We start from the raw sequence: 26,112 nt of genomic DNA on the forward strand, positions 1-26,112 counted from the left end.
TCCTGACTGCGATGGGTGCAGTGAGGAGGAACAGGGGGTTTAGGAACCTTGCTCTCACGATCAGTGGGGGTCCCAGCCCCTATGTACACAAAAATAAGTACTATAACACTGCCACTTTAAGGCAGAGTATCTAGGGATTTAAAGGGACAGCAGATCTTCATTGTCTGATGTCGTTTTCCACATCCCTTCCCTTGTGGTAGACTATGTGATCATGGGGTTGCGGCAAACCAAAGTAATAGTGGTTCGGACCACACACTGACTGTAGGTTCCCTCCCGCTGAATCTCTCAGTATTAGCGGCCCAGTATGGCTGCTGGAAGTCAATGGAATTGGTGCTTCCCAAACCAAACATCGGCACTTACCTGAGATCTATCTATCCGATAAAACCGGTCAGCGGAGGTAGCTGTGTGAGGAAGGAACACAGAAATATTCAATACTTCGAGTACATAGATATTTGTCGCAACCGCCCCCCCCCCCCCTCATGGAAATACAGCTGGACAGAGATATTAAATGTCCAGGAGATCCATCAGAAGTCTAATGTCTAGTGGACAGTCTTCATTCAGGATAAATAATTACTTGACTGAAAGGGTTTTCACTTGTATGACTCTATTGGTATTTTTAGAGATAAGCGGTGCCAATTGTATAAGGCAGCTGCTTATCTTTATCCCCTTTTAAGACCTGTGAATTGATGTGAGTGGTGGATTCAGGGTTGATCACTGTCGGCCGATGGATCGATCTGATGTGTATGGCCAGGTTAAAATAAGATAATTTTTAGGCCAAACCTTCTGTGCTGATTAATATGATAATATATCTTCATAGCGGTCAGAGCTCCGATTTCCTAAGGCCGAGCTCCAAATCCCCTATATAGATATAGCACAGAGTTACATGATAAAATTAGTAGATGCCACTAGGGGGGCCGTCAAAATTTCCTTAGAGAAAGGCTATTCTACTTCTTCCTCCTGCTGAAATCTATGAAAAGAAGCCGCCTGAAAAATAACATTTACCGTCTAGGAAGCACCAACGAGGATTGAGACGCTGGGCGGAGAGCAGCCGCGGTAATGAGCAGTCATAATCCTGCAGGGGCAAAGAAGCGGAACAGGACGAATATTACATGTATCCTAAATTATAATCAATAAAGGCTGCATTCATATACAAATTCTTATCCATAGGGGGCAGTATTATAGTAGATATATTCTGGTATATAGGGGGCAGTATTATAGTAGTTATATTCTTGTATATAGGGGGCAGTATTATAGTAGTTATATTCTTGTATATAGGGGGCCGTATTATAGTAGTTATATTCTTGTATATAGGGGGCAGTATTATAGTAGTTATATTCTTGTATATAGGGACAGTATTATAGTAATTATATTCTTGTATATAGGGGGCAGTATTATAGTAGTTATATTCTTGTATATAGGGGACAGTATTATAGTAGTTATATTCTTGTATATAGGGGGCAGTATTATAGTAGTTATATTCCTGTACATAGGGGGCAGTATTATAGTAGTTATATTCTTGTATATAGGGGGCCGTATTATAGTAGTTATATTCTTGTATATAGGGGGCAGTATTATAGTAGTTATATTCTTGTATATAGGGACAGTATTATAGTAGTTATATTCTTGTATATAGGGGCAGTATTATAGTAGTTATATTCTTGTATATAGGAGCAGTATTATAGTAGTTATATTCTTGTATATAGGGGGCAGTATTATAGTAATTATATTCTTGTACATAGGAGGCAGTATTATAGTAGTTATATTCTTGTATATAGGAGCAGTATTATAGCAGTTATATTCTTGTATATAGGGGCAGCATTATAGTAATTATATTCTTGTATATAGGGGCAGTATTATAGTAGTTATATTCTTGTATATAGGAGCAGTATAATAGTAGTTATATTCTTGTATATAGGGGCAGTATTATAGTAGTTATATTCTTGTATATAGGAGCAGTATGATAGTAGTTATATTCTTGTATATAGGGGCAGTATTATAGTAGTTATATTCTTGTATATAGGGGCAGTATTATAGTAGTTATATTGTTGTATATAGGAGCAGTATAAGAGTAGTTATATTCTTGTATATAGGGGCAGTATTATAGTAGTTATATTCTTGTATATAGGGGGCAGTATTATAGTAGTTATATTCTTGTATATAGGGGCAGTATTATAGTAGTTATATTCTTGTATATAGGAGCAGTATTATAGTAGTTATATTCTTGTATATAGGGGGCAGTATTATAGTAGTTATAATCTTGTATATAGGAGCAGTATTATAGTAGTTATATTCCTGTATATAGGAGCAGTATTATAGTAGTTATATTCTTGTATATAGGAGCAGTATTATAGTAGTTATATTCTTGTATATAGGAGGCAGTATTATAGTAGTTATAGTCTTGTATATAGGGGGCAGTATTATAGTAGTTATATTCCTGTACATAGGGGGCAGTATTATAGTAGTTATATTCTTGTATATAGGGGGCCGTATTATAGTAGTTATATTCTTGTATATAGGGGGCAGTATTATAGTAGTTATATTCTTGTATATAGGGACAGTATTATAGTAGTTATATTCTTGTATATAGGGGCAGTATTATAGTAGTTATATTCTTGTATATAGGAGCAGTATTATAGTAGTTATATTCTTGTATATAGGGGGCAGTATTATAGTAATTATATTCTTGTACATAGGAGGCAGTATTATAGTAGTTATATTCTTGTATATAGGAGCAGTATGATAGTAGTTATATTCTTGTATATAGGGGCAGTATTATAGTAGTTATATTCTTGTATATAGGGGCAGTATTATAGTAGTTATATTGTTGTATATAGGAGCAGTATAATAGTAGTTATATTCTTGTATATAGGGGCAGTATTATAGTAGTTATATTCTTGTATATAGGGGGCAGTATTATAGTAGTTATATTCTTGTATATAGGGGCAGTATTATAGTAGTTATATTCTTGTATATAGGAGCAGTATTATAGTAGTTATATTCTTGTATATAGGGGGCAGTATTATAGTAGTTATAATCTTGTATATAGGAGCAGTATTATAGTAGTTATATTCCTGTATATAGGAGCAGTATTATAGTAGTTATATTCTTGTATATAGGAGCAGTATTATAGTAGTTATATTCTTGTATATAGGAGGCAGTATTATAGTAGTTATATTGTTGTATATAGGAGCAGTATTATAGTAGTTATATTCTTGTATATAGGGGGCAGTATTATAGTAGTTATATTCTTGTATATAGGGGGCAGTATTACAGTAGTTATATTCTTGTATATAGGGGGCAGTATTACAGTAGTTATATTCTTGTATATAGGGGCAGTATTATAGTAGTTATATTCTTGTACATAGGGGGCAGTATTATAGTAGTTATATTCTTGTATATAGGGAGCAGTATTATAGTAGTTATATTCTTGTATATAGGGGCAGTATTTTAGTAGTTAGATTCTTGTATATAGGGGCAGTATTATAGTAGTTACATTCTTATATATAGGGGGCAGTATTATAGTCGTTATATTCTTGTATATAGGGGCAGTATTATAGTAGTTATATTCTTGTATATAGGAGCAGTATTATAGTAGTCATATTCTTGTATATAGGGGTCAGTATTATAGTAGTTATATTCTTGTATATAGGGGGCAGTATTATAGAAGTTATATTCTTGTATATAGGGGCAGTATTATAGTAGTTATATTCTTGTATATAGTGGCAGTATTATAGTAGTTATATTCTTGTATATAGGGGGCAGTATTATAGTAGTTATATTCTTCTATATAGAGGGAGCAGTATTATAGTAGTTATATTCCTGTATATAGGGGCAGTATTATAGTAGTTATATTCTTGTATATAGGAGAGGTATTATAGTAGTTATATTCTTGTATATAGAGGCAGTATTATAGTGTTATAGTCTTGTATATAGGGGGCAGTATTATAGTAGTTATATTCTTGTATATAGGGGGCAGTATTATAGTAGTTATATTCTTGTATATAGGGGGCAGTATTATAGTAGTTATATTCTTGTATATAGGAGCAGTATTATAGTAGTTATATTCTTGTATATAGGGGTCAGTATTATAGTAGTTATATTCGTGTATATAGGGGGCAGTATTATAGAAGTTATATTCTTGTATATAGGGGCAGTATTATAGTAGTTATATTCTTGTATATAGTGGCAGTATTATAGTAGTTATATTCTTGTATATAGGGGGCAGTATTATAGTAGTTATATTCTTCTATATAGAGGGAGCAGTATTATAGTAGTTATATTCCTGTATATAGGGGCAGTATTATAGTAGTTATATTCTTGTATATAGGAGAGGTATTATAGTAGTTATATTCTTGTATATAGGGGTCAGTATTATAGTAGTTATATTCGTGTATATAGGGGGCAGTATTATAGAAGTTATATTCTTCTATATAGAGGGAGCAGTATTATAGTAGTTATATTCCTGTATATAGGGGCAGTATTATAGTAGTTATATTCTTGTATATAGGAGAGGTATTATAGTAGTTATATTCTTGTATATAGGGGTCAGTATTATAGTAGTTATATTCGTGTATATAGGGGGCAGTATTATAGAAGTTATATTCTTGTATATAGGGGCAGTATTATAGTAGTTATATTCTTGTATATAGTGGCAGTATTATAGTAGTTATATTCTTGTATATAGGGGGCAGTATTATAGTAGTTATATTCTTCTATATAGAGGGAGCAGTATTATAGTAGTTATATTCCTGTATATAGGGGCAGTATTATAGTAGTTATATTCTTGTATATAGGGCCAGTATTATAGTAGTTATATTCTTGTACATAGCGGCAGTATTATAGTAGTTATATTCTTGTATATAGGGGCAGTATTATAGTAGTTATATTGTATATAGGGGCAGTATTATAGTAGTTATATTGTATATAGGGGCAGTATTATAGTAGTTATATTCTTGTATATAGGGGGCAGTATTATAGTAGTTATATTCTTGTATATAGGGGCAGTATTATAGTAGTTATATTCTTGTATATAGGGGACAGTATTATAGTGTTATATTCTTGTATATAGGGGGAAGTATTATAGTAGTTATATTCTTGTATATAGGAGGCAGTATTATAGTAGTTATATTCTTGTATATAGAGGCAGTATTATAGTAGTTATATTCTTGTATATAGGGGGCAGTATTATAGTAGTTATATTCTTGTATATAGGGAGTAGTATTATAGTAGTTATATTCTTGTATATAGGAGCAGTATTATAGTAGTTATATTCTTGTATATAGCGGGCAGTATTATAGTAGTTATATTCTTGTATATAGGAGCAGTATTATAGTTGTTATATTCTTGTATATAGGGGGCAGTATTATAGTAGTTATATTCTTGTATATAGGGGGCAGTATTATAGTAGTTATATTCTTGTATATAGGGGGCAGTATTATAGTAGTTATATTCTTGTATATAGGGGGCAGTATTATAGTAGTTATATTCTTGTATATAGCGTCCGTATTATAGTAGTTATATTCTTGTATATAGTGGCAGTATTATAGTAGTTATATTCTTGTATATAGGAGCAGTTTTATAGTAGTTATATTCTTGTATATAGGAGCAGTATTATAGTAGTTATATTCTTGTATAAAGGGGGCAGTATTATAGTAGTTATATTCTTGTATATAGGGGCAGTATTATAGTAGTTATATTCTTGTATATAGGGGGCAGTATTATAGTAGTTATATTCTTGTATATAGGGGGCAGTATTATAGTAGTTATATTCTTGTATATAGGGGGCAGTATTATAGTAGTTATATTCTTGTACATAGGGGGCAGTATTATAGTAGTTATATTCTTGTATATAGGAGCAGTATTATAGTGGTTATATTCTTGTATATAGGGGCAGTATTATAGTAGTTATATTCTTGTATATAGGGGCAGTATTATAGTAGTTATATTCTTGTATATAGGGGGCAGTATTATAGTAGTTATATTCTTGTACATAGGGGGCAGTATTATAGTAGTTATATTCTTGTATATAGGGAGCAGTATTATAGTAGTTATATTCTTGTATATAGGGGAAGTATTTTAGTAGTTAGATTCTTGTATATAGGGGCAGTATTATAGTAGTTACATTCTTATATATAGGGGGCAGTATTATAGTAGTTATATTCTTGTATATAGGGGCAGTATTATAGTAGTTATATTCTTGTATATAGGAGCAGTATTATAGTAGTTATATTCTTGTATATAGGGGTCAGTATTATAGTAGTTATATTCTTGTATATAGGGGGCAGTATTATAGAAGTTATATTCTTGTATATAGGGGCAGTATTATAGTAGTTATATTCTTGTATATAGTGGCAGTATTATAGTAGTTATATTCTTGTATATAGGGGGCAGTATTATAGTAGTTATATTCTTCTATATAGAGGGAGCAGTATTATAGTAGTTATATTCCTGTATATAGGGGCAGTATTATAGTAGTTATATTCTTGTATATAGGAGGCAGTATTATAGTAGTTATATTCTTGTATATAGAGGCAGTATTATAGTAGTTATATTCTTGTATATAGGAGGCAGTATTATAGTAGTTATATTCTTGTATATAGAGGCAGTATTATAGTAGTTATATTCTTGTATATAGGGGGCAGTATTATAGTAGTTATATTCCTGTATATAAAGGGCAGTATTATAGTAGTTATATTCTTGTATATAGGAGCAGTATTATAGTAGTTATATTCTTGTATATAGGGGGCATTATTATAGTAGTTATATTCTTGTATATAGGAGCAGTATTATAGTAGTTATATTCTTGTATATAGGGGGCAGTATTATAGTATTTATATTCCTGTATATAGGGGGCAGTATTATAGTAGTTATATTCCTGTATATAGGAGGCAGTATTATAGTAGTTATATTCCTGTATATAGGGGGCAGTATTATAGTAGTTATATTCTTGTATATAGGGGCAGCATTATAGTAGTTATATTCTTGTATATAGGGGGCAGTATTATAGTGTTATATTCTTGTATATAGGGGCAGTATTATAGTAGTTACATTCCTGTATATAGGGGGCAGTATTATAGTGGTTATATTCTTGTATATAGGAGCTGTATTATAGTAGTTATATTCTTGTATATAGGAGCAGTATTATAGTAGTTATATTCTTGTATATAGGGGGCAGTAGTATAGTAGTTATATTCTTGTATATAGGGGCAGTATTATAGTAGTTATATTCTTGCATATAGGGGGCAGTATTATAGTAGTTATATTCTTTTATATAGGGGGCAGTATTATAGTAGTTATATTCCTGTATATAGGGGGCAGTATTATAGTAGTTATATTCTTGTATATAGGGGCCGTATTATAGTAGTTATATTCTTGTATATCGGGGGCAGTATTATAGTAGTTATATTCTTGCATATAGGGGGCATTATTATAGTAGTTATATTCTTGTATATAGCAGTATTATAGCAGTTATATTCTTGTATATAGGGGGCAGTATTATAGCAGTTATATTCTTGTATATAGGAGCAGTATTATAGTAGTTATATTCTTGTATATAGGGGGCAGTATTATAGTAGTTATATTCTTGTATATAGGGGGCAGTATTATAGTAGTTATATTCTTGTATATAGGAGCAGTATTATAGTAGTTATATTCTTGTATATAGGGGGCAGTATTATAGTAGTTATATTCTTGTATATAGGGGGCAGTATTATAGTAGTTACATTCCTGTATATAGGGGGCAGTATTATAGTGGTTATATTCTTGTATATAGGAGCTGTATTATAGTAGTTATATTCTTGTATATAGGAGCAGTATTATAGTAGTTATATTCTTGTATATAGGGGGCAGTAGTATAGTAGTTATATTCTTGTATATAGGGGCAGTATTATAGTAGTTATATTCTTGCATATAGGGGGCAGTATTATAGTAGTTATATTCTTTTATATAGGGGGCAGTATTATAGTAGTTATATTCCTGTATATAGGGGGCAGTATTATAGTAGTTATATTCTTGTATATATGGGCCGTATTATAGTAGTTATATTCTTGTATATCGGGGGCAGTATTATAGTAGTTATATTCTTGTATATAGGGGGCAGTATTATAGTAGTTATATTCTTGTATATAGGAGCAGTATTATAGTAGTTATATTCTTGTATATAAGAGGAAGTATTATAGCAGTTATATTCTTGTATATAGGAGCAGTATTATAGTAGTTATATTCTTGTATAAAGGGGGCAGTATTATAGTAGTTACATTCTTATATATAGGGGGCAGTATTATAGTAGTTATATTCTTGTATATAGGGGGCAGTATTATAGTAGTTATATTCTTGTATATAGGAGCAGTATTATAGCAGTTATATTCTTGTATAAAGGGGGCAGTATTATAGTAGTTACATTCTTATATATAGGGGGCAGTATTATAGTAGTTATATTCTTGTATATAGGGGGCAGTATTATAGTAGTTATATTCTTGTATATAGGGGGCAGTATTATAGTAGTTATATTCTTGTATATAGGGGGCAGTATTATAGTAGTTATATTCTTGTATATAGGGGGCAGTATTATAGTAGTTATATTCTTGTATATAGGAGCAGTATTATAGTAGTTATATTCTTGTATATCGGGGGCAGTATTATAGTAGTTATATTCTTGTATATATTGGGCAGTATTATAGTAGTTATATTCTTGTATATAGGGGCAGTATTATAGTAGTTATATTCTTGTATATAGGGGCAGTATTATAGTAGCTATATTCTTGTATATAGGGGCAGTATTATAGTAGTTATATTCTTGTATATAGGGGCAGTATTATAGTAGTTATATTCTTGTATATAGGGAGCAGTATTATAGTAGTTATATTCTTGTATATAGGGGGCGGTATTCTAGTAGTTATATTCTTGTATATAGGGGGCAGTATTATAGGAGATATATTCTTGTACATAGGGGCAGTATTATTGTAGTTTAATTCTTACATACCTGGCAGTGATCTCTGTGTGTGGTCACGGAATGAAGATCCTTGGAAAGACAAATACAGAGATACAACATAGCTAAATTCAGGAAGACAATTCATCCTTTTTTGCAAAGGTTAAAAATTTGGGACTGTAATGCAATGTTCCAAGGATCCAAACATCTTCTAGTCATTTAAATAGACTAGGCGATCTCCACTACCCTTTACTTAGGGTAAGAGAAAACACAGAAGTTGTGGTGAAGCAGGGTCGGCTGTCACTATTTTAGCTTTATGGCGATTCCTCGTTCTTTACATTCCGTCATTTGAAAAATAGACGAATATTTATGATGTACAAATTGCCCTCTGCTGCCATCTGCTGGTAGACTAAAAACTGCAGCTAATCTGCGCTCTTTGCCAAGGGTGAATTTCAACATCTGTGTCCATCCCAAGAGTCTATTTAGCGGACATAAAAATCTATTAGGAGCTCATATTCCATCCTGTCATTTTCCTTTCGCTGTCTCAGTTAATATATGAAAAATTTTACTCAATATGTATAACAATTGGAGATATTAACAAGGACCCGCCCGTTCTCCTGTTTAAGTAAATGCTTATATTCCCCCTAAAATAACAATTCTAAAGCATCATTGTGCCGATCCTCTGTTATTCTTCCTGGAAATGTATGAATAAATTAACTACTGGGTGTTACCATTCCCCTTGTCAGTAGGGTGTGTCCCTAATATTGTCAGCACTGATTGGACTGTGTCAGAGTGTGTAGGGAAACGCCCCATTAACCGGGAGAATATTGACAGCCAGGTGTCAATCAATGCATACACTTCCAGGATGAATAACAGAGGAACAACACAGCACAGCATTCTAAGACGCTCGAGCACAGTTATTTTGTTGGAAATGCAAATATTAACTACATCAGACATGTCGGGAGATAAAATCTGAAATGTGCGGACATTTATTTGGGTTTCAAATATGAAGCTTTTTAGGCACCTAGTTGACTATGACTCAATGAGATGTTTCTAAATTGATTTCAGGTTATGTGTGGTATTGCAGCTCAGCCCCATTCACTTCATTAAAACTGAGCTGCAATACCGGAAACAACCCGTAGACAGATGTGGCGCTGTTTTTGGAAGAAACCTCGAAACAGCTGGAAGGATCAGACGGTTTTTCCCCTAGAAGCATTGCAATAAGGAGCTACAGGGACTTCCAGAGTGGGCGTAGGGACTCCAGGTGCCACCACACCACCTCCATACGCACGGCTCTGACACCGGGTTCAGGACTCACCTCTTGAAGGCGGTCGATATACATCCGGCAGGTCTCCAGGTCACAGTCTCCTCGTACCACAATTATCCCTAGAGGAATGGCTGCAGGAAAGAGAAGAGTCAGTTGTAGATCACAGGGAGCAGAGAATGCAAAAAACTAACATTTATGTAACTTTCTAATATTAAAAAAAAACATCTCTGCTTGCTGGCAGTGAATAGATACATCCATTGCCTAAATCCAGAGGCTGAAAACCCGTGCTGATCGTATATATTTTATATACTGTATATCTGTCAGAGACTCTATAGCCAATAACTCTTCTCATTCTGCTGGCTGCTGTTTTTAATCTTGTCCTCGCCGCACGGTCCAGCGATCTCACATCCCAGGTTTTAATCATCCTCCCGCCTGCCATCTCCTCCTCATTGTTATCGCCAAGCCTGGAGATGAAGGTCCTAATTGCTTTAATTACCACTGAAATGTGCCGGCCTGATATGGAAAAACCTCAGACGCATCTTGAGTTCAGATGAGATTTTTTTCCAGTCGGAAGCAGAAGAGTAGAAGAAAGGTGGACGGAGACGGACGTGATGTATGGGCCCAATAAAGAGCATCCCCAACAAATACAAGTCCTTGGGTCTTCTGTCAAAATTCAATTTGACCTTAGTTATATCTGTTTCTGGGAAAGCAGAGTGCCAACCAAAATAACCACCATAAGGGTATGTGCACACGACAACGCCAAATACGTCTGAAATTACGGAGCTGTTTTCAGGAGAAAAGTGCACGCGTTTTTCGCGGCGTCTTTTACGGACGTAATTGGAGTCAATGAAAAACGGTTCCAATTACGTCCCAAGAAATGTCCTGCACTTCTTTGACGCGGCCGTAATTTTACACGCCGTCCTTTGACAGCGACGCGTAAAATGACAGCTCGTCTGCACAGAACATCGTAAGACCCATTGCAAGCAATGGGCAGATGTTTGCCGACGTATTGGAGTAACTCCGTACTGATTCGGTGTTACATCCTGTATTATACTCCAGAGCTGCACTCACTATTCTGCTGGTGGAGTCACTGTGTACATACATTACATTACTTATCCTGTACTGATCCTGAGTTACACCTGTATTATACTCCAGAGCTGCACTCACTATTCTGCTGGTGGAGTCACTGTGTACATACATGACATTACTTATCCTGTACTGATCCTGAGTTACATCCTGTATTATACTCCAGAGCTGCACTCACTATTCTGCTGGTGCAGTCACTGTGTACATACATTACATTACTTATCCTGTACTGATCCTGAGTTACATCCTGTATTATACTCCAGAGCTGCACTCACTATTCTGCTGGTGGAGTCACTGTGTACATACATTACATTACTTATCCTGTACTGATCCTGAGTTACATCCTGTATTATACTCCAGAGCTGCACTCACTATTCTGCTGGTGGAGTCACTGTGTACATACATTACATTACTTATCCTGTACTGATCCTGAGTTACATCCTGTATTATACTCCAGAGCTGCACTCACTATTCTGTTGGTGGAGTCACTGTGTACATACATTACATTACTTATCCTGTACTGATCCTGAGTAATATCCTGTATTATACTCCAGAGCTGCACTCACTATTCTGCTGGTGGAGTCACTGTGTACATACATTACATTACTTATCCTGTACTGATCCTGAGTTACATCCTGTATTATACTCCAGAGCTGCACTCACTATTCTGCTGGAGTCACTGTGTACATACATTACATTACTTATCCTGTACTGATCCTGAGTTATATCCTGTATTATACTCTAGAGCTGCACTCACTATTCTGCTGGTGGAGTCACCGTGTACATACATTACTTATCCTGTACTGATCCTGAGTTACATCCTGCATTATACTCCAGAGCTGCACTCACTATTCTGCTGGTTATTATTGGAAACTGTCAACAAGCTTGTTGTCAGACATATCTTGGCTGATTTACTATAATGGATAATCAGATTGCTATACAGTGTATAATGTAAAACATGCTCTTCCCAGAATGTGAATCATCAGCAAGCACTGTTCTGATATTGAAAAAATCCTCCTGTGCTCTGAGATCTCCATCATTTGGAATATCTGATACTGCACTAGCTCTTTATCTTGCCTGAGCTGTGACAGCAGACACCTGAACATAAGTTAGAAAAAGACTGGGAGAGTGTAGTGGGCATGCCTGGGAGAGTGTAGTGGGCATGCTCTGTGTCATATGCACTAGTCACTGTGCAGGGAGGAGGGAGAAAGAGCTGTCCCCACCCCCTATTGTCAATGGTGTGATCTTTGGTTATCTGCCTCCAGCTTTATAATAGATGTGTTACCTTTTATTATAACCCCGCCCTCTGTAGATAATGAGATGACGGCTGCCCCTGCCCCCACTGTACACAGGACAAGCTGAAGAGTGACAGGAATTGTCGGCCTAATGTGAAAGCTAAGTGGACCGGGCGAAAACTATATAATATAGATAGTAACATGTCAAATGAAATACTTGAAAAACAATAGGTCATATACTGACCATAGATTCCATTTAAATGGACTTCCCCTTTAAGCCTCCCGTGTTACTATCATATCACAGAACACAAATCCAGCAGGCAGTGTTTTTTGACACCCCGTGTTCTAGGTGGGGGGAGAACACTGGGGCGTCGTTGTATTTTCAATGTTAATTAAAAGCTAGTCACGCCTGGTGTCTGTGGGACACGGAAACAGGTAGACGGATTCCCATGTAATTGCTCCAGAGTCCTGCGGCACCCCCTGCTGCTTCTGCGCTGCTCGTACCTCTGCAGTCACTATGAATAATGAGTACAGGGGATGAACACGACTCTATTAAAATGTTATCAGCAGTGTTGATTAATGACTTCTACCGTCACCCATAGCGGGACTTCATTACGCGCCGAGCATTGGCAGCGTGCAGGAAAGCAGTGCCCCAGCTGAGTTTGCTACATGCTACAAAGCAATTAAGTTGTGTATTTCTGCGGGGCGGGGGTAATGTAACTTTCCTAAGGGCGACTTATTATGTGTTCAGTTGTCAAGTGGCGCTCGCCGCTGCAGAACCCGCTCAGAAGAGTGTGACCGCCGCTCTGGGCTCGTTTAGCGCTGACTGAGCACGAGCTGCTCTCAGGATCGCGGCGCTGCAGGTTTAGGGCCTGATGAATGACAGCGGGATCCTATTATACTATAAAAAGTTAAAGGGAATCATGAACTTTCTAATATACTTTGTGCGTGCATTCCTCGCCATTTTCAAGATCTCTGCATGCTGTCTTGTTTATATACGGAGGCCCATGTGCAGATCTAATATTTTCCACAGCTGAGGGTTTGTTACCATTGTACCTAGTTTAGGCAATCCTCTGCTTGCCTTGTTGTTTATATCCAGAGGCACATGCAGATCTAATACTCTTCACAGCTGAGGGTTTGTTACCATTGTACCTAGTTTAGGCAATCCTCTGCTTGCCTTGTTGTTTATATCCAGAGGCACATGCAGATCTAATACTCTTCACAGCTGAGGGTTTGTTACAATTGTTCCTAGTCTAGGCAATCCTCTGCTTGTTTTCTTGTTTATATCCAGAGACCTTTCAGAGCTAATACTTCTCACAGCTGAGGGTTTGTCATAATTCTATACAGTCTAGATAATCTTCTGTGAGCTAAACAGTCTGGGCTTCAGGGTGATAGAGCTTATCTGCGCTGATACATTGTACCAAACTATCAGGATAGAAGGGAGAGACTTGTGCTGCTGATGGGTTTAGCTACCAGGAGTACTTTTTGCACTTTAGGGTATATTCATACAGTGGTGCAGTTTTGGTGCAGTTTTTGAACCCACAACCAGGAGTGGGGAAAAAAAAAAGAGGAGAAGTAGAATCTTTCCTATATACTCCCTTTCCATTTATGTTATAGTCCTGGTTGTGGCTTCAAAAAACACACACAAAAAACTGCACTGTGTGAATAAGGCCTTAGCTGGTCCCCTGTAATAAATATCCAGGAAATAAGGCCTCGTATTGACAGGGCGATACTATGCCTGTCCTTATAGGAGATCCACCAGAAGAAATAGCGCTTGAAGGTTCTCATGATAACACTTCCTGTTTTTATATCCTGTCAAGTAGCTTGTCAACTGGAACAAACTGCAGCTGTGTGAGCAGGACCGGTGTTCAGCCGCCTGAATCTATACATAAGGCCCTATTCACACATCAATGTTGAGTACCTTGTTGGCGTGATGAGTGGCAGTGGGTATATGTGCGAACATTGACATGGATGTTGATGTGAATCCACAAATGTCCCTATGACAACACTTCTGACAAAAGTCAGAGAAGGAAGTGTTGTCATGAGGACCAGTACAGCCTCTGAATGTAAACCCAACTGTGTTTTAGAATCGGGGAGGTTCCTACTTGGCTTTGTTTTTTTCAGTCTTTTGCTTCAGGTCTTGTGAATACCATAATGTGCAGGAAACAAGTGCCGGATTATCAGACGTGATGCCGGATTATCAGACTTGATGCCGGATTATCAGACGTGATGCCGGATTATCAGACTTGATGCCGGATTATCAGACGTGATGCCGGATTATCAGACTTGATGCCGGATTAAAGGAATTTCCTTCTATGTATTTATATATGTTGTAATTTTTATAAACTCACAGACTTCCCGCAGTTTGTCCTTGTCGAAATGCAGCCCCTCGTACACCTGCAGGCGGATCCGGTTCACTCGAATACGTAGGCGGTCGGGCATTGAATGTGGGCTGAGGAGAGAAGAAGCGTGGCATGATTTAATAATTTACAGGCAGAAAATATTTTGCATATATTTTATGTTGCGCTACCGTACAAAATATATAAAACCCTGAGGGCTCATATTACATAGAGACGACCCCTGCAGCTGCGATGCGGCCCATGAGAAGACGGCGCCCAGTTTAGACTGACCCAATTCCTATAGACTGTGTGAAAATGTACAGCGCTCACGCTTTCCACATACCAAACAGCTTTATCAATCAAGTAAGAGGTACTATGGTCAAGATCTCAGCTTGCTGTCAGTGAAACAATCTTTTTTGCATCCAGAGGTTGATACTCTCTCCTGATCATGTTTAACTGACACAGCTGGGGGGCTTGTTACAGTGTATCAGAGCTCTCTCTTATAACGAGCCTTGCATCTGTATCAGTTGGCCATGATGAAAACGGGTTTTCAGCTCTATTAGTAAGCAAGAAAGTTTCCATTCACTGACAATCCAAACAACTTGACCAAACTAGTGAGAGATAAGACAGAAGGTAATGCTTCCCTCCTCTATTACAAAGTAAGGGAATATACTTTGTCTTTCAATTTGTCACCATTTTCAAGATACATGCTTGCTGTCAGTGAATGGAAGAACTACATGGTTACTGAAAACACGCCCTGATCATGGCACAGCTGCAGGGCTCATAATTAAAGCTCTGATACCACTTAATGAGCCGTGTACATGTATGAGCAGCACGTTTTCAGGAAAGGGTTTCAGCCGCTTAGGGTATGTGCACACACACTAATTACGTCCGTAATTGACGGACGTATTTCGGCCGCAAGTCCCGGACCGAACACAGTGCAGGGAGCCGGGCTCCTAGCATCATACTTATGTACGATGCTAGGAGTCCCTGCCTCTCCATGGAACTATTGTCCTGTACTGAAAACATGATTACAGTACGGGACAGTTGTCCTGCAGCGAGGCAGGGACTCCTAGCGTCGTATATAACTATGATGCTAGGAGTCCGGCTCCCTGCACTGTGTTCGGTCCGGTACTTGCGGCCGAAATACGTCCGTCAATTACGGACGTAATTAGTGTGTGTGCACATACCCTTAATGTAAACAAGCAATGATTCTGTTCACTGAAAACAAGCAGAGATTTTGAAACCTGTGAGGAATTGAAACACCAGGTTTATTACGAAGTTGCTAAAATGTTCATTATACAAAGATTAAACTGGTTCATTTGTTTTATGAAAATTCAAAAGTTTAGTGTTTCAATTCCTCACCATTTTCAAAATCCCTTCTTGCTGAAAACCTGCATAGAACTAGTCCTGCTTACAGGTAAGATTTTATCCAGCCAACGTAATTTGAGTTGAGAAAACAGCCTGATTGCTGTCAGGGAATGGAATCATTCTTGTTTACATCAAGAGGCTGAAAACTTCTCCAGATCATGTTGAAATGACACAGGGGAATGGTTTGTTACAGTGTATCAGTGCTCCCTCGCTCCTGACATGTCTGGTTTAGTAAATACTTGTATTCCCCATGAAATAACAATTCTGGAGCCTCTTTTCTTAGAACACTGTTGTGCCATTCCTCTGTTATTCCTCATGGAAATGTATGAATAAATTGACAACTGGGTGTTACCACCTCCCTAGTCGATATATTGTGTCCCTACACACTGTCCAATCAGTGCTGATGAAGTCAGTCTGTGTATGGACACACCCTATCGAAATGTGAATGGTAACGACAGTTGCCATTGTATTTATACATTACCAGGAGGAATAATAGAGGGACTAAGTAAATACACTCCAGAGTTGCTATTTCATGGGGAATCCAAGTGTTTACAACAACAGAATGCGATAGGACTCTCTGGGTGCCAACAAAAAAGATTTCCATTTGCTGCCTGCAAGCAGAGATCTTGAAAATGTTCAAGAATTTAAACAAAAAATATATTAGAAATTTGCACAACTTTTCTTGACAAAGAAACGGAGAGCCCCTTTAAGAATGAGACAAGCGAGAGGCGCTAGGTCATTATAAAGGCGCCGTCTTCTGGATGCAGAGTTGTTGTTTCCTCCTGACAAGGTGGCGGCTCCGAGACAGACGATTTGGACTGGGACTCGTGTTTTAATAAATACAAACTCATTTCATGCACGTCACATCATATAGAAGCTCAGGGGGTGCAATTGTGGGGGCACCGGAGTGATGAGATGGGTGAGGGGCGAAGCAACAACAACAATGTGAGTCATAGGCGGAGAGTGGGCAGCGGGCGCTATGGGGTGCCAGTCACTCATTCACAGCGACCCGCAGCATGACATACTTACACAGTGAAGGAGTCTGGGGGAGCGGAGACGCGTCGGTGGTCAGCGGTGGGCACTTTATGGACACTGTGGCAGACAGCACAAAGCCAGCACAAAAAACAGAGTGCAAGGCGGAGGTGAGAGGGCGTGAGAGAGAGAGAGGAGAGAAAACCAGAGAGACAGACACACAACAGATTAACAGGAACACAACTGATGACGCGAGACCCATGCACATCCTACAGGACAGCCCGAGACACGCGGGACCACCAGGTGCAGGAGGACAAAATTACAGCGCGTGTCCCTTTAAGAAATCCCCGTCATTATATCTGTTACTGGGAAAGCTGGGTGACATCACGGCGCCCACTGGTACAGCTATCCAGCAATCTGAGATGTCATATGACCCAGTAAGGAAGTGATACATCCCATGGTCATTGTAATAGAGTTCATAGTGATTCTCACTCAGCTTTCCGAGCACCCTGAAAGGCATATCTACCTAAAAATGCAGTGATACATTCCCGGCTGTAGAATAACTAGGCAGATCTGCCATTCAGGATACTAGGGAGGTTGTAATGGTGGCCATACTGGTTGTCACTCAACTTTCCTAGCTTCCTGAAGGGCAACTATATCTAGTAACATTTCTATACATCTCCTCTTACCCTGCTGCCTCATATCTAGGCAGATCTGCCATTCAGGATACTAGGAAAGTTGTAAAGGTCGTCATACTGGTTGTGACCCAGCTTTCTTGGTGTACTGAATGGCAAATATATCTAGTAATACCTCGACATATCCCCTTCTACCCTGCTGCTTTGTAACTGGGCAGATTTGTCATTGAGAAACAAGGAAAGTTGTTATGGTGAATATATTGGTTCCCACTCAGCTTTCCTAGTATTCTGAATGGGCAAATCGAAACAAAAATGCTGCTTCCCTGCTCCCCTACTGTTGCATAACTAGGCAGAATTGCCATTCAGGATAGTAGGAAAGCTGAAATAGCGGCCATTTAAGTCATCACCCAGCTTTCCTGGTTTCCTGAATGTCAAATATACCAAGTAACACCTCAAAACATCCCCTTCTATCCTGCTGCTTCATGACTGGGCAGAGTTGTCATTGAGGAACTAGGAAAGTTGTAATGGTTGCCACTCAGCTTTCCTGGTATTCTGAATGTCAAATCTACCTAAAAATTGCTGCTTTCCAGCTACTATTGTGTTACAACACTAGGCAAAATTGCCATTCAGGATACTAGGAAAGCTTAAGAAGGCTGAAATAATGGTCATATTAGTTATCACCCAGCTTTCCCAGCGTCCCGAATGGCAAATTAACCTAGAACTGCCATGATACATCCCTGCTTCCCTACTGTAGCATAAGTATGCAGATTAACCATTCAGGATTGTAGGAAAGATGTAATGGCAGACATATCAGTTGTCATTCCAGCTTTTCTGGAGTCCTGAATGGCAGTTCTGTCTAGTTATGTAGCAATATGGGAGTACTGCTAGGTAGATTTGCCATTCAGGATGCTAGGAAAGCTGAGTAAGGTTCAATATGGGCTCCGTTACAGGTATTCTAGAGGCAAATTTTCCTAATTGTGCAGCAATAGGGATTGCAGAAGATGTATGGGCATGACCACACATGGCGGAATTCCTCCGCAACTGTCCGCATCCATGCCGCACAGAATCTGCGTTGCAGATTCTGCTGCGGATCTGCACAAAATGTGCAGTACATTGATGCGGACTAGCTGCTGCGGACTGCGGGAAAAGTGCTTCCCTTCTCCCTATCAGTGCAGGATAGAGAGAAGGGACAGCACTTTCCCTAGTGAAAGTAAAAGAATTTCATACTTACCGGCCGTTGTCTTGGTAACGCGTCCCTCTTTCGGCATCCAGCCCGACCTCCCTGGATGACGCGCCAGTCCATGTGACCGCTGCAGCCTGTGCTTGGCCTGTGATTGGCTGCAGCCGTCACTTAGACTGAAACGTCATCCTGGGAGGCCGGACTGGAGACAGAAGCAGGGAGTTCTCGGTAAGTATGAACTTCTATTTTTTTACAGGTTGCTGTATATTGGGATCGGTAGTCACTGTCCCGGGTGCAGAAACAGTTACTGCCGATCGCGTAACTCTTTCAGCACCCTGGACAGTGACTATTTACAGACGTCTCCTAGCAACGCTCCCGTCATTACGGGAGCCCCATTGACTTCCTCAGTCTGGCTGTAGACCTAGAAATACATAGGTCCAGGCAGAATGAAGAAATGTCATGGCAAAAAAGCAAGACGGATCCGCAGCACACATAACATGTGCATGACAGCTGCGGACTTCATTGCGGAAATTAGAATCTCCATTGAAGTCAATGGAGAAATTCCGCCATGAGTCCGCCACTGCATGCTGCGGACACCAAATTCCGCTCCGCAGCCTATGCTCCGCAGCGGAATTTTACGCCTCGTCTAAACGAACACTGCTAAATTAAAGTGTAAGTCAATGGACAAACGGCTCCGCTGCGGATTAACGCTGCGGAGTGTCCGCAGCGGAATTTAAGTGAAATTCCGCCATGTGTGAACCCGCCCTATCACTGCAATACGAGGTAGACTTCTCATTCAGGACACTAAGAATGACGGGTCGCAACCAATACTGTCCACTTTATGGCTTTCCTAGAATCCTGAACGGCAAGTCTGCATAGTAATGAGGCAAAGGAGTTTTTATACAGGGGGGATATGCTCTTTTAAGTATAAACCGGGACTTAGACACTAGAGTCAGCGGAGAGGTAAACGGATCTACCGCCACCTAGTGGTCGCCATTTCAGTTACCCAGCTTTCTATAAACCCTGAATGGCATATAAATCTCCAAGGTTATTTAAGGTTGCAATTTACAACAAAGCATATTTATATCTCATTCAGGTGCTATGGAAAGCTGGGTCGTAGACACTGAGGTGAGATGTAACGGAAAATGAGACCCTGCACAGACACGTCCCGGGGATCACAACATTTGACTACAATGAGACATTTAAAGGAATCCTCTGGGTAAAACTCATACATGTGCAAGGAATGAGGGGGCGGAGCATGACACAAGGAATCGCGCTTTGATTTTTGTTAATATCTGTGTCAGACACTGCCCCCTCAGGCCATGCACCAAGAAGAACACAGTGAATATTCTTTGTCTGGAGTGTCCCTTTAAGGTCAGCGGTATTACCAATAATTCTGGACAGGAAAAGTCTCCGGAGTTTAGGATCTCCAAGAAAATAATTTGTAGCTATTACCACAGGGGGCGCTGTGACTCACTCATTAAGTAAGGGCATCGACGTTCTCCTCTTGCTCTTCTGCACCATATTTGCTTGGTTCCTTAAAGATATACGAATGAGGGAGGGGGCGAGGCGGCAGGGTTCACCGTCTACCTGCATAGGGATGGCCTTGTAAGTCAGCAGAGTCACTTCTCTGCACTGGTGAAGCCTCTCCCCATGTCCACCAACCTGCAGAGCGGCCTGAAAAACAGCGTCACACGGTCAGCAGATACCGAGTGTCTCATATATAGTGATATGGAGCATGCTGGTATAACCTGGGTAACTTCTGTATATAATTATATATGTACAGCTGGTATAAGTTATACATCTTCTTGTATATAGTGATATGGAGCATGCTGGTATAACCTGGGTATCTTCTGTATATAATTATATATGTACAGCTGGTATAAGTTATACATCTTCTTGTATATAGTGATATGGAGCATGCTGGTATAACCTGGGTAACTTCTGTATATAATTATATATGTACAGCTGGTATAAGTTATACATCTTCTTGTATATAGTGATATGGAGCATGCTGGTATATCCTGGGTATCTTCTGTATATAATTATATATGTACAGCTGGTATAAGTTATACATCTTCTTGTATATAGTGATATGGAGCATGCTGGTATAACCTGGGTATCTTCTGTATATAATTATATATGTACAGCTGGTATAAGTTATACATCTTCTTGTATATAGTGATATGGAGCATGCTGGTATAACCTGGGAATCTTCTGTATATAATTATATATGTACAGCTGGTATAAGTTATACATCTTCTTATATATAGTGATATGGAGCATGCTGGTATAACCTGGGTATCTCCTGTATATAATTATATATGTACAGCTGGTATAAGGTATACATCTTCTTGTATATAGTGATATGGAGCATGCTGGTATAACCTGGGTATCTTCTGTATATAATTATATATGTACAGCTGGTATAAGTTATACATCTTCTTGTATATAGTGATATGGAGCATGCTGGTATAACCTGGGAATCTTCTGTATATAATTATATATGTACAGCTGGTATAAGTTATACATCTTCTTATATATAGTGATATGGAGCATGCTGGTATAACCTGGGTATCTCCTGTATATAATTATATATGTACAGCTGGTATAAGGTATACATCTTCTTGTATATAGTGATATGGAGCATGCTGGTATAACCTGGGTATCTTCTGTATATAATTATATATGTACAGCTGGTATAAGTTATACATCTTCTTGTATATAGTGATATGGAGCATGTTGGTATAACCTGGGTATATTCTGTATATAATTATATATGTACAGCTGGTATAAGTTATACATCTTCTTATATATAGTGATATGGAGCATGCTGGTATAACCTGGGTACATTCTGTATATAATTATATATGCACAGCTGGTATAAGTTATACATCTTCTTATATATAGTGATATGGAGCATGCTGGTATAACCTGGGTATCTTCTGTATATAATTATATATGCACAGCTGGTATAAGTTATACATCTTCTTGTATATAGTGATATGGAGCATGCTGGTATAACCTGGGTATCTTCTGTATATAATTATATATGTACAGCTGGCATAAGTTATACATCTTCCTGTATATAGTGATATGGAGCATGCCGGTATAACCTGGGTATCTTCTGTATATAATTATATATGTACAGCTGGTATAAGTTATACATCTTCTTGTATATAGTGATATGGAGCATGCCGGTATAACCTGGGTATCTTCTGTATATAATTATATATGTACAGCTGGTATAAGTTATACATCTTCTTATATATAGTGATATGGAGCATGCTGGTATAACCTGGGTATCTCCTGTATATAATTATATATGTACAGCTGGTATAAGGTATACATCTTCTTGTATATAGTGATATGGAGTATGCTGGTATAACCTGGGTATCTTCTGTATATAATTATATATGTACCGCTGGTATAAGTTATACATCTTCTTGTATATAGTGATATGGAGCATGCTAGTATAACCTGGGTATATTCTGTATATAATTATATATGTACAGCTGGTATAAGGTATACATCTTCTTGTATATAGTGATATGGAGCATCCTGGTATAATCTGGGTATCCTCTGTATATAATTATATATGTACAGCTGGTATAAGTTATACATCTTCTTGTATATAGTGATATGGAGCACGCTGGTATAACCTGGGTATCTTCTGTATATAATTATATATGTACGGCTGGTATAAGTTATACATCTTGTATATAGTGATATGGAGCATGCTGGTATAACCCGGGTATCTTCTGTATATAATTATATATGTACAGTTGGTATAAGTTATACATCTTCTTGTATATAGTGATATGGAGCATGCTGGTATAACCTGGGTATCTTCTGTATATAATTATATATGTACAGCTGGTATAAGTTATACATCTTCTTGTATATAGTAATATGGAGCATGCTGGTATAACCTGGGTATCTTCTGTATATAATTATATATGTACAGCTGGTATAAGTTATACATCTTCTTGTATATAGTGATATGGAGCATGCTGGTATAACCTGGGTATCTTCTGTATATAATTATATATGTACAGCTGGTATAAGTTATACATCTTCCTGTATATAGTGATATGGAGCATGCTGGTATAACCTGGGTATCTTCTGTATATAATTATATATGTACAGCTGGTATAAGTTATACATCTTCTTGTATATAGTGATATGGAGCATGCTGGTATAACCTGGGCATCTTCTGTATGTAATTATATATGTACAGCTGGTATAAGTTATACATCTGCTTGTATATAGTGATATGGAGCATGCTGGTATAACCTGGCCATCTTCTGTATGTAATTATATATGTACAGCTGGTATAAGTTATACATCTTCTTGTATATAGTGGTATGGAGCATGCTGGTATAACCTGGGTATCTTCTGTATATAATTATATATGTACAGCTGGTATAAGTTATACATCTTCTTGTATATAGTGATATGGAGCATGCTGGTATAACCTGGGTATCTTCTGTATATAATTATATATGTACAGCTGGTATAAGTTATACATCTTCCTGTATATAGTGATATAGAGCATGCTGGTATAACCTGGGTATCTTCTGTATATAATTATATATGTACAGCTGGTATAAGTTATACATCTTCTGTATATAGTGATATAGAGCATGCTGGTATAACCTGGGTATCTCCTGTATATAATTATATATGTACAGCTGGTATAAGTTATACATCTTCTTGTATATAGTGATATGGAGCATGCTGGTATAACCTGGGTATCTTCTGTATATAATTATATATGTACAGCTGGTATAAGTTATACATCTTCTTGTATATAGTGATATGGAGCATGCTGGTATAACCTGGGTATCTTCTGTATATAATTATATATGTACAGCTGGTATAAGTTACACATCTTCTTGTATATAATGATATGTAGCATGCTGGTATAGCCTGGGTATCTTCTGTATATAATTATATATGTACAGCTGGTATAAGTTATACATCTTCCTGTATATAGTGATATGGAGCATGCTGGTATAACCTGGGTATCTTCTGTATATAATTATATATGTAAAGCTGGTATAAGTTATACATCTTCCTGTATATAGTGATATGGAGCATGCTGGTATAACCTGGGTATCTTCTGTATATAATTATATGTGTACAGCTGGTATAAGTTATACATCTTCTTGTATATAGTGATATGGAGCATGCTGGTATAACCTGGGTATCTTCTGTATATAATTATATATGTACAGCTGGTATAAGTAATACATCTTCTTGTATATAGTGATATGGAGCATGCTGGTATAACCCGGGTATCTCCTGTATATAATTATATATGTGCAGCTGGTATAAGTTATACATCTTCTTGTATATAGTGATATGGAGCATGCTGGTATAACCTGGGTATCTTCTGTATATAATTATATATGTACAGCTGGTATAAGTTATACATCTTCTTGTATATAGTGATATGGAGCATGCTGGTATAACCTGGGTATCTTCTATATATAATTATATATGTACAGCTGGTATAAGTTATACATCTTCTTGTATACAGTGATATGAAGCATGCTGGTATAACCTGGGTATCTCCTGTATATAATTATATGTGTACATCTGGTATAAGTTATACATCTTCCTGTATACAGTGATATGGAGCATGCTGGTATAACCTGGGTATCTTCTGTATATAATTATATATGTACAGCTGGTATAAGTTATACATCTTCTTGTATATAGTGATATGGAGCATGCTGGTATAACCTGGGTATCTCCTGTATATAATTATATATGTACAGCTGGTATAAGTTATACATCTTCTTGTATATAGTGATATGGAGCATGCTGGTATAACCTGGGTATATTCTGTATATAATTATATATGTACAGCTGGTATAAGTTATACATCTTCTTGTATATAATGATATGGAGCATGCTGGTATAACCTGGGTATCTTCTGTATATAATTATATATGTACAGCTGGTATAAGTTATACATCTTCTTGTATATAGTGATATGGAGCATGCTAGTATAACCTGGGTATATTCTGTATATAATTATATATGTACAGCTGGTATAAGTCATACATCTTCTTGTATATAGTGATATGGAGCATGCTGGTATAACCTGGGTATCTTCTGTATATAATTATATATGTACAGCTGGTATAAGTTATACATCTTCTTGTATGTAGTGATATGGAGCATGCTGGTATAACCTGGGTATCTTCTGTGTATAATTATATATGTACAGCTGGTATAAGTTATACATCTTCTTGTATATAGTGATATGGAGCATGCTGGTATAACCTGGGTATCTTCTGTATATAATTATATATGTACAGCTGGTATAAGTTATACATCTTCTTGTATATAGTGATATGGAGCATGCTGGTATAACCTGGGTATCTTCTGTATATAATTATATATATACAGCTGGTGTAAGTTATACATCTTCCTGTATATAGTGATATGCAGCATGCTGGTATAACTTGGGTATCTTCTGTATATAATTATATATGTGCAGCTGGTATAAGTTATACATCTTCTTGTATATAGTGATATGAAGCATGCTGGTATAACCTGGGTGTCTTCTGTATATAATTATATATGTACAGCTGGTATAAGTTATACATCTTCTTGTATATAGTGATATGGAGCACGCTGGTATAGCCTGGGTATCTTCTGTATATAATGATATATGTACAGCTGGTATAAGTTATACATCTTCTTGTATATAGGGATATGGAGCATGCTGGTACAACCTGGGTATCTTCTGTATATAATTATATATGTACAGCTGGTATAAGTTATACATCTTCCTGTATATAGTGATATGGAGCATGCTGGTATAACCTGGGTATCTTCTGTATATAATTATATATGTAAAGCTGGTATAAGTTATACATCTTCCTGTATATAGTGATATGGAGCATGCTGGTATAACCTGGGTATCTTCTGTATATAATTATATGTGTACAGCTGGTATAAGTTATACATCTTCTTGTATATAGTGATATGGAGCATGCTGGTATAACCTGGGTATCTGCTGTATATAATTATATATGTACATCTGGTATAAGTTATACATCTTCTTGTATATAGTGATATGGA

The 26,112-nt window shown here is 37.5% G+C and overlaps 1 protein-coding gene across 8 annotated transcripts in view; it reads right to left on the bottom strand.

The window, feature by feature from the left end:
- The window catches only part of DGKI (diacylglycerol kinase iota), a 229,932-nt gene that overhangs the window by 55,379 nt on the left and 148,441 nt on the right, over nucleotides 1-26,112 (bottom strand). For 5 of the 8 annotated variants that reach the window (XM_075855860.1, XM_075855859.1, XM_075855858.1 and 2 more), the window contains exons 20-26: nucleotides 20,489-20,688; nucleotides 17,254-17,316; nucleotides 14,866-14,966; nucleotides 10,245-10,324; nucleotides 8,981-9,019; nucleotides 1,003-1,072; nucleotides 361-401 (exon numbers count right to left, since the gene is read on the bottom strand). In XM_075855860.1, coding sequence (XP_075711975.1) covers nucleotides 361-401; nucleotides 1,003-1,072; nucleotides 8,981-9,019; nucleotides 10,245-10,324; nucleotides 14,866-14,966; nucleotides 17,254-17,316; nucleotides 20,489-20,688 — 594 coding nt within the window. The remainder of the gene's footprint in view (nucleotides 1-360; nucleotides 402-1,002; nucleotides 1,073-8,980; nucleotides 9,020-10,244; nucleotides 10,325-14,865; nucleotides 14,967-17,253; nucleotides 17,317-20,488; nucleotides 20,689-26,112) is intronic. The other 3 variants (XM_075855863.1, XM_075855862.1, XM_075855861.1) reach the window with 1 other exon arrangement.

This window comes from Rhinoderma darwinii, chromosome 3, assembly GCF_050947455.1.
Source record: "Rhinoderma darwinii isolate aRhiDar2 chromosome 3, aRhiDar2.hap1, whole genome shotgun sequence".
In the NCBI taxonomy this organism is placed as follows: domain Eukaryota; kingdom Metazoa; phylum Chordata; class Amphibia; order Anura; family Rhinodermatidae; genus Rhinoderma; species Rhinoderma darwinii.